The sequence below is a fragment of the Stylophora pistillata genome, chromosome 6 (genome assembly GCF_964205215.1).
Source record: "Stylophora pistillata chromosome 6, jaStyPist1.2, whole genome shotgun sequence".
NCBI lineage: Eukaryota > Metazoa > Cnidaria > Anthozoa > Scleractinia > Pocilloporidae > Stylophora > Stylophora pistillata.
This window is the reverse complement of record NC_142524.1, coordinates 34,075,198-34,085,588: the sequence shown is the minus strand read 5'-3', so window position 1 is coordinate 34,085,588 and position 10,391 is coordinate 34,075,198. Positions and strand designations below refer to the sequence as shown.

General features: G+C 38.5%; 1 protein-coding gene across 1 annotated transcript; it reads right to left on the bottom strand.

Moving 5' to 3' along the window:
• Nucleotides 1-1,287: 1,287 nt before the first annotated feature.
• LOC111346906 (uncharacterized) lies at nucleotides 1,288-6,376 on the bottom strand. The gene is given in 4 exon segments (XM_022954162.2): nucleotides 1,288-2,139; nucleotides 2,796-4,200; nucleotides 4,203-4,744; nucleotides 4,746-6,376. Coding segments are annotated over 4 exon segments (3,396 nt in total). The 5' UTR covers nucleotides 6,161-6,376; the 3' UTR covers nucleotides 1,288-2,105.
• Between the last annotated feature and the right edge of the window lie 4,015 nt (nucleotides 6,377-10,391).

Here is a 10,391-nt window from a genome sequence, read left to right as displayed (position 1 = left end):
ATCATTCCAATAAATTTATGTTCACATCATGTCATGTAGCTGCTTTAAGAGATGTTGTCAATCTTCCCATCATCTTAATCTTGCATGCATCAACAATATAAGAAGAACATTCTTTCAAAATGTTGTTAAGTCATGGAATAGTTTGAGGCCTGTAATTCGATAGCCCTGCCCCCTTCCCTGCTCAAAAGGGCACATAAAAATACCCACCCCTCCCCTCTGGAGAACTTATCAATCAAGATATAGAGAGACCTCGTGGAAAATGTGTCCATACGATTTTTATTTACAAGTTTATTGATATCAGAGAATGAAGAGGTTAAAACAGCTGCTTGAATCATTCAAAATGTCTGAAATCATTCTCCCTTATTAGATGGTTTTCATTTCAACATTAAATTTGCAAGCCTGTCTTTCTCCTTCCCAACTGGACTGTTATATTGACCAACAAAAAAAAACAGGCAATCTGTTTAAGAGCCAACTGGCCCATCAGGCTGACGCTTTACTCCAATTTCCATCGCATGAAGGGAGTAAGAGTATTTCTACTCCCCCCAGGATGGAATGCTAGTCCATCGCAGGGCTAACACTGTAAGATGCAAAACGTTCCACAAGTGTTTAATTCGTTTCCCGTGTTCAGTCCGCGCGGGACTGGTAAAATTACGTCATTTACATTGTTAATATGAGATGAGCCATGTGCTGGCACTTGCAGAGGTCAAAATTCGGTTTAGATGTTTTTTTGCATTTTGTTTGTTTTTCTCACGAGTGTTTCTTTACGTTTTCCTTCGAGTCCACAAATCTTGTAAGTATGTTGCCACTGTAGTATTTTCGTTTCGCTTCGTTTTGTTTACGTTTGTTTCCTTTTTGTACAGTCAAACCAGATCTTCGTGAATTAAAGTTGAACTACTTGCATAATAAGACATCATGTCTCGAGTATCACATTCGACGCACGTATAGAAACTATAAAAGCAAAATAACAATGCTTTAAGAATCTTAAAATATATTTCGCTCTTCGAGCCTCATCAGTCAATTAAAGGTTATTCGAGTATTCAAGTCTACAAACACCCCCCCTCCCTCCCCTATTTAAGCACCAGGGTCAAAAGAGGCACTGTGAGAGTAAGGTGTCTTCCGAGGAACACAACATAACATCTCTGGCCAGGGCTCGAACCCATTCCACTCGATCCGGAGTCGAACGCACTAACCATAAGGCCACCCTAGCTCAAAGCAGCGCCAAAATTATCTCGACTAAATCCCTACAAAATGAGATTAGCAAAATAAAACTTCATATTGAGGTAACTGTTGATTTTATTTACGTTATAAGAAATTCAAATGTGACTGATTACGATCAAAACAAATGGTCCAGTGACCCATTGAACAAAACTAGTTTGAAAAGCGAAATATTCTAATTGAATTTCTTCCCCTTGTTTGATATATAGCTGGGGTCAGCTTCCTTATTGGTCTACAAAGACTTGCCTTTATTCCATATTCCAGAGACTGAAATCTGACCGATTACATTAAAAAACAATGGTCTAGTGACCTGTTGAATAAAACAAGTTGATAACAGAATATTCCAATTGCATTTTCAGCCCCATGATTTATATATGATGGGGTTATTCCAAAAGGTTTCAATGACTAGCTGAATAAAGGAACGATCGCTTTTCGACAAATCAATTCCAAAGTTCGTTCCAGCCTTAAAAAGTGATACTTTGTCAAGGCCTCTTGTTTACAGGATGAAAACATTCACTGAAAAACCATAAAAAAATATCATTATCCTAAACATCTATATAGCTGACTTTGTTTTTTGCAAGGAAAGCTGAAGAAAATTAACGGCTCATCATAACTTTTCGTGAGATTATTCAAAAGATAGTTCATCCCTTAAAAAACTTGATTGTTCAGACTGTAATTATAATGAAATGTTTCTAAAGAAAATTATTCCTAATATGTAAATGACGAACATGGCTGTCTGCTAAAGAGAAAGCCAAAAATTCTATCAACTCATTGCTCAACTGCAAAAAATGTCTGTGTTATATCACACAAAATGTTCCGTTTCATACGATAGGGGAAAAGATGGGGGTCTTCAAAGAAGTCAGCTTCACTCAGGGTACAGGATTTCCTAATCAGTTTTGAACCTTGCACGTTATGTCTTCTTTCCTGTAAGATAAGATTTACGATATAAGAAAAAGAGTGAATTAATTGTTAATTCATTCAATCTGTTAGTTCCAAGAATTTCTGCTATTATGACGGGTTTAGTGGCTTTGAACTTTGGACAGTGCGAAGCCTTAGGCGGGTTAATTCAACACTGAATTTGGGAGAATTTGCTCGGAGCAGCTCACTTTGAAATTGAGAACCACTATGTCTATCAGTAACTTATTGCCTGTCGTTATCAAGACACTCCTCCTTTTTTCTCGTTTGCCTTTCTTTTAACAATTGTAGAAGACATCGAGGAACTAAATGAGATACACGACACAAAACCTTTTTTACCGTAACCACCTTACTTTCTTTGCTCCATAACATGAATTAAATGAGGGTGGGCGTCTAAGAAGACTACTACTGAATTTGTATTTTGTGTCTTCTAAATGGTTTTCCCATATCGCCCTGAGTTAAGGAAACACAATCCTTTTACACTCTGAGACGAGGTAAACGAACAAGTGCGAAAGAAAATCCGCGAGTCTTCCTGACTTGCTACGACGTAGGTTATTTTATAATTAATTCTTCGTACCATGTGATTTGTCAAATAAAGTTGCCAACCTAAGGGTCACTTCTATGGTTTCTTAATTGACATCGTGACTCATCGTACTTTAACCTACCTCAATGTGATATTATCTCCAATCAGCATGAACGCAGCCCATTCCTCTTTAGGAAAGCCGTTACCTCTCATCCACTTTCGAACCTCGTGAAGAGATTCGCTGCTACTTTCACCACGAAACAAGTGTTCGTAGAAACAATTCATGAACTGCTCTGTTGATTCGTCTTCCAATTTCCACCGTGCCACTAACACCGACCGAGCACCAGATCCTAAGAACGCCCGAGCGATTCCAATGACTCCTTCGACTTTAATTTCTCCGCGTCCACTGTGACAACAGCTTAGAACAACCAGTGTAGCTCTAAGTTGAACTTCGGATACGTCAGCCATCGTCAAAAGGTATTCTTCTTCTTGTGGAATATCATTAGTAGTACGAACAGGGCAAAGGGCAATTTCTCCTCTTTCGGGATCTCCATGCGCAGCAAAATGTATCAGCGCAACTGACTTCATCTGTTCAATAACCGCCTCCTTTGTTGCATGTCTCCCTAACAATGGGGGAACGCCAAGCATTTTTCCAATCATCTCAGCTTCTTTCCTTGCCCCTGGTAGTGGATCGAGGGTCATCCGGTGTCCCCTGTAAATCACCTCACTCACCTCAGGTTCACCCACTATCAGTGCACTACTCTGACTGTGGTAGTTTGGAGGACTGTGCTTAATAAGCTTGAGGGTCGTCAAAGAAGGAACGATACGGATCCTGAATGTTTCAGAAAAATGCCTTCCTCCTTCGTCAATTAAGGCTGCAAATGGCACTTGGTACATGCAGCTATCAGAGATAATGATAATTTCAGGCTCCTTCAATAAATCGGACACGGGAGCGATGATTGTTTTGTAACACAAATGAAGCTTTTTTCCTGAGTCCATATCGTCAGCTTTATTGTAAGGCAGCGGCGATCGGTTAACATCATCAGATGATAATAAAACGGGGTCGTCATTTAATGAGCGATTTTCTTTGTCGGCGAAACAGTGGAAAGTCTCCGAAAAAAGCACTTTCGGGTTGGGAACTGATCCAGCATTTCCAAAAGTAGACGTATCCATTCTAACATTTCGGAAATGAATAACTCCGCTTGTTTTGAGGATCCAAATTCGTACACCTTTTTCATCAGCTGAAAGGTACAGAAAAATACAATTGGCTTCTTCTTTGATAATATCTTGGATACCACACCATGACTGCGGATCGCCTGAGAACTGGACCTGTTTAACGGAATACTGAGCCGCTATCAAGTCTGCTAGAGCTCTTGCCCGTCTCAGGTCTTCTACATAAAGAGCTTGATGCAGATTCCCGGTGACAGAAAGTAATTTACTGAACATCTCATAGGGAAAGGCGCCATGCTCCTCCAGTAGAGATATTTTGAAGGAATCGTTATCTTTCACGAAGTCTCGCAATTTTTCAAATATTTCAATACATTGGAAAGATACGAAAACGCTTCTTGAAGATTGAACTGAGTCAACTTCAAAACTGTAAGGCTGCAAATAATTTTAAACTCACCCATAACTTCTCCAATGCCTTTAAAAACTCGGATAGCCTTGCATAAATATTCTTCAGCTTTATCATGTTCACCTAACACATGAGACAATGTTCCTAAGTTTCCGTAATCAGTTGCTGTTCCCTGCCTGTCGCCAATATCCTTTCTGATTGCAAGTGCTTTCTCGGTGAACTCTTTAGCTTTTTTGTATTCACCAAGCGAATGAAACAATGTTCCTAAATTTCCGTATTCAGCTGCTTCTCCCTTTCTATGCCCAAATTCCTTTGTGATTGCAAGTGCTTTCTCTGTGTATTCTTGAGCCTTTTCGTATTCACCTAACGACTGAAAAACTACTCCTAAGTTTCCGTAGTCAGTTGCTTCTCCCTTTCTGTCACCAATTTCCTTTCTGATTACAAGTGCTTTCTCGGTATCTTCTCTAGCCTTCTTGTATTCACCTACCGAATGATAAGCTGTTCCTAAGTTTCCGTGAAACTACTCCTAAGTTTCCGTAGTCAGTTGCTTCTCCCTCTCTGTCGCCAATTTCCTTTCTGATTGCAAGTGCTTTCTCAGTATACTCTTCAGCCTTTTGGTATTCACCGAGCGACTGAAACAAAGTTCCTAGGTTGCCAAGGTCAGTTGCTTCTCCCTTACTGTCGCCAATTTCCTTTGCGATTGCAAGTGCTTTTGCGTTGAAATATTTAGCCTTTTCGTATTCACCTAGTAGATAAAACAATGTCGCTAGGTACCCGTAGTCGGATGCTTCTCCATTTCTGTCGCAAATGTCCTTTCTGATAGCAAGTGCTCTCTCGATATATTCTTTAGCCTTCTCGTATTCACCTTGTGACTTAAACAATATTCCTAAGTTTTCGTAGTCAATTGCTTCTCCTTCTCTGTCGCCAATTTTAATCCTCATTTCAAGTGCTTTCTCGATGTGCTCTTTAGCCTTTTTGTATTCACCAAGCAAATGAAACAATGTTCCTAGGTTTCCATAGTCATCTGCTTCTCCCTTTCTGTCGCCAATTTCCTTTCTGATTTCAAGGGCTTTCTCGGTAAACTCTTTAGCCTTTTGGTATTCATAGAGCGACCGAAACAGTGTTCCTAAGTTTCCGTAGTCAGATGCTTGTCCCTTTTTGTCGCCAATTTCCTTTCTGATTGCAAGTGCTTTCTCAATATATTCCTTAGCCTTTTTGTATTCACCTCGCGACTGAAACAGTGTTCCTAAGTTTCCGTAGTCGGTTGCTTCTCCCTTTCTGTCGCCATTTTCCTTTCTGATTGCTAGTGCTTTCTTATAATATTCCTCAGCTCTGTCGTATTTCTCAAGCGACTGAACGATAGCACCAAGGTTTCCGTAAATGGTAGCTGCGCGATTTCTGTCACCAATTGTCATAGTGATCGCCAGTGCTTTCTCGTAGTACTTCTCAGCCGTGTGATATTTACACAGCAAATGAAATGAGACTCTTATCCCTAAGTAACATTGTGCTTCTGCTTGTTTGTCTCCTGTTCTTCTCGTCATATCGATTGCATTCTGATAGTATTGACTTGCCATTTCAAATTCTTTTTGACTCTGGTATATCTTTCCCAATGCCAAACTTACTCTTCCTTCGCTAACTGTGTCATTAGAAGCATGATGCATTATAAGGAGTTCCTTAGCATATGTTTCTGCAGATTTGTAGTCAGGGACCCGGCACGCTGCCTCAAACATTAGCTCATTGATTGCTTGGTAAAACAGGGTAAACTGGTCTTCTTTTATCCGTGCGTTAGACCCGAGAAATATCAAACATTTTTCGCCCAACTTCATGGCTTGTAAGTCACCACCAGTCTTTTGGAAGAAGGTGAAAACAGCTACAACTGTAGCCAAAGTAAAGGCTAGAGGACAGGTTGCAGTAAATTCCTCTATGGCGTCCATTACGACCTTTTCCTGATTATTTAAATGAAACGAATGAGACAGCCTCAATCTGAGGATTAAATTCAACTATGTTAGATCTGTCTGCAGCCCCTCGATTGAAGAGTTTTCAGTTAAACTCAAGAAATGCAGTTGATTCTGAAGGCATATAATTCACCAAAATTTTTTTCTAAGCTAAAAGTAAGAGGCCTCATAGATTTGGTTCGCTCGACTTACTCTTGTATTTCACAACAGGAACCACTAATGTTCGTAATGATTAATGTTTTAAGAAGTTTTTGTAATAAAAGAGGATTGAGGATCAAAAGAAGCTGAAAATTTTGGCCGGCGTTTAGTTTTAAATTAAAGAGAAAGTGTCAAGATGATAAAAATACACGTTTACAACAAGAACTTATAATAACTGTCCTAAGTTTCTTGCCCTTATGACTGAACTAGTTTAAAGCAAGAATACTGAAGCACGATTTTCCCTACGAAAGAATGCGAGTTGTTTCATTTTTAGTTGAAAGAAAAATCATCTATCATATAGAGGAGGAAATTATTCAGCCTTACTAAGGTCATTGATACATAAACATGAAAGTCGAGGCACATCACTGTTTTAAAAGTTTATATGCAGGTTCTGTCAGCCAGCCGATGGTCTAGAATTAAGCCCGCGTTCTATGTATTTATACTTAGGGTACTCCATGGAATAACTGATATCGTATGTTCATACTTCTCAAGGAAATTTTCAGCAGCAAACCTGAGAAAGCCAAGATTGTTCTTAGTTGACCTAGTTTCACTCTTCCCTAGAGGCAATACATGCACTTCGTTGGCCAACAGTTCAGTGTAAAAACGTAGGCTACTTTACCGCCATCTCTTCGTCTTTAAATATGTAAATGATCATAGATTTTGAGTTTGATACGAAGTAAATCAGTGACTTTCAGTCTTATAATACTTTTTCCCGATCTAGTTGTTATTTATAATAACCGAGAGCTAGACGCAATCATGGGAAACAACGCGGCCTTTTGTATTATGGCGGACTGGCAGAATTCTGTTCTGACAAATCAACACGTAGTACCTTTGGTAATGTGAGTTCCCTGGATAATTAACGATCATTCACCACAGTGGAGATGAAAAGTGGTGACATTCGGGTAACACTCAGGTAACACTCATCCAGGTGACATTCGGGTAAACAATTGTTTCAGTATATACCACAGACACCAAAAAATTAGGCTACTTCTGTTAATATATCTAATCAAAGGAAACTGTGAATAAGTCGTGGATACATTAATACGTTTGGAATGGGTTTTGAAGATAATTAAATCTCTTTTAATGAAAACATACACTTTTAAATGCAAACATAGGCCGAGCCAATGAGTAACTCTCGGACAGAGTTGAAACTACTTGGAATTACTTTGAACTCCTGGGGTGATGTTGGATGAATAGTCAAAATTCACATTTTGGCCATCGGTCAGTACAAAATACAGACTGCAGACTGCAGACCGGGTACAAAATGAAGATAAGGTACCAAATGCGGACTACATACTGCAGACTGGAAATTTAAAAAGACTGTTTTTTCGTCTGATACGTGATAACATGTCATCTTAACGACTTACCGAGTGTCACGCAATCGCTTTTCCGCGATGGAATTTCATTTCTTCTTTAACTCTCCTCACTTCGCTCACGAGATGTCAGTATTGAACAAAATTACAACGTTGGTCCGTATTCTTCGTATTTTAACAGATACGAGTATGTTTTCACTTTGTTGACAAAAGTGTGAACCAAAACCAAAACTGCTCCTTCGATTTGATATATTTTCGACGTTCACGAAATGATTAATATTTGCGCAGTCACCTAACAGATGGAAGGGAAAACCACCAGAAAAGTAAACAAATGGCCAGTCACGAAAACAACGCTTAGCTTTCCCCTATAAAAAGTTAATTCACTGGTTACTCATTCAGTTGAGCTTATATAAATACTAACAGCACGCAGTGAAAAGACTGAAGGCTTCAAATCGTATTTAACAAGGACTGTGGCCAGAACGCTTTGTTAGAAACAAAATATTCTAGGGAATGGCGAGGAATATTCCACAACGATCGCGAAAGATGATCGCGGAAAAACGATTGCATTTAGCGTCTTCACTCACAGTTGCACCCCAAGTCTTTCAAAGAGTTCTGACTCGGTTACACATGTGCTGACTGCGACCAGTATTGATCGAAACTCCCTCGAAGAAAAGTCGAGTTATATTTCAATGTCGCAGCATTACTTCGGAAAGTCGGTAGAGGCATTCCGGTATAATTTCTGAAGGTCCATATCAATTGGGCTGCCGTTGACATATCTATTTGTTTACAGCTGAGTGAGTTTTCCACGGCGACTACAAATGGACGGAAATTGAACTTTTGACGCGAAATTGTCTCTTCGGCTGCTTAGAGGTGAATAGTACCTGCTAAACACTTCCGAATTAGCCAATCAGCGCGCGAAATAGGACTATTCGCCTGTGTGGTATATACATACAAAATGATTTTATTATCATTAAAAACGCCATCTCTGGCTTAGAGTTCGCTCGAAATCAACTCACCGCGATTAGGAGACATCTGATTTACTGAGAGAAGTTAAGCCCAAGCAGATATGATTTTCCAAGTCTTAGATTTAAGACAATTTTGAAGTGTGTATCCAGATATCACCAGGATATATCAGATTCTCTGGATCTTCACTTTCGATTTGCTTGATGCCACTGATTTACTTTCGTGATTTTATTTGAGGGCCACACCGTGAATATCAGCAATTCTTTGGCTAAAAGGCTCTCTGGCCTAAGACATTTCTAAACGAATCAAAACTGATGCACGATCGAGTTGTAAAATTTCTATATCGGAAAAACTGAACAGACAGTACTTACCGTGTTCTCCGCTTTAAGGATCTTGCTGACGTAGAATGCGTCACATGACCTTAATGTTTTTCTTTTCGTTTTGTGCTAATTTTTTTTTTTAAACCGGCTCGTTTATTGTAATGCCGTACAATAACATAAATAGAATATATAGTTCTCAAAAAAGAACTTTGAGTTTAAATTTACAAGACATGTTTCGACATTCTCATGTCATCTTCAGTTGCAAATGAGCTTTTAACGGCTCTATATTTGAATTTATATTAAGGTACGTTACAAATTACGTGTCAGGGCTTACGTTACAATTTGAATATTAAATACACGAAAAATGTAAATAGCGCGCGCTTGACTAGATAAAAAATAATAATAATAATAATAATAATAATAAAGTAAAAGACCAAGGAACAACATAATTAAAAGGAAAGAGACAATTCTAGAGGCTTTAATTGCTGATTGAGAATGGGTTTTTCCCACTTAATATGCATGCCTCTTTGATCTTAATTTGGTATTTTGAAGCGGCAGAATCTAAGATCGTGAAACATTCAGTATTACAAGAGTCAAGACAGGCCCTTGATGATTGCAGGTGCTTGTAAATATGCGAAGTTTTGTCCGACAAGAGGTGCTCACGAACTCGTGTACAAATGTGGCGAGTGGTCTCACCAAATTGAGATCAAAGAGGCATTGCAAATTAAGTGGGAAAAAATTATTATTATTATTAATATTATTACTATTATTATATAATTTTTTTTATTTAGTCAAGCGCGCGCTATTTACATTTTTCGCGTATTTAATATTCAAATTGTAACGTCCTGAAACGTGATTTGTAACGTACCTTAATATAAATTCAAATGTATATACGTACAACCATTAAAAGCTCATTTGCAACTGAAGATGACATGAGAATGTCGAAACATATCTTGTAAATTTAAACTCAAAGTTGTCGTTTCTTTTTCGAGAGTTATTATCACTCTGCTGTCTTTACGTCCTTCTAATATGCAGTTCATATTCTCTCGATTAAATTTCTCTATCAAGAAGCAAATTCAACATGAATGTGATCAATTTCTTCTTTAAACATTGAAAAGTTTTAAAAGTTAGTTTTCTCAAATTTTGGGATGCTAGAGAAAACGGAAACATTGGCTTGCTTTGCTGTGTTCTTCTCGTTGTAAAGTTTGCATTTGAAGAGTTTTCAACATTTTTTATGGTAAGTTTTAATTTTAGAGCATAAATTTATTCCCTGGATAGTGTAATGCCTCTCGGAATGTTATTCGACTTAGCTGAAATCCATTTACGTTACGAACCAGGCATTCAAATTGTTGAGTTCGATCAAACACTCTGGCCTCTTAGCGACACATATTGCTTAAAAGCAATAAGGCCAGAAAA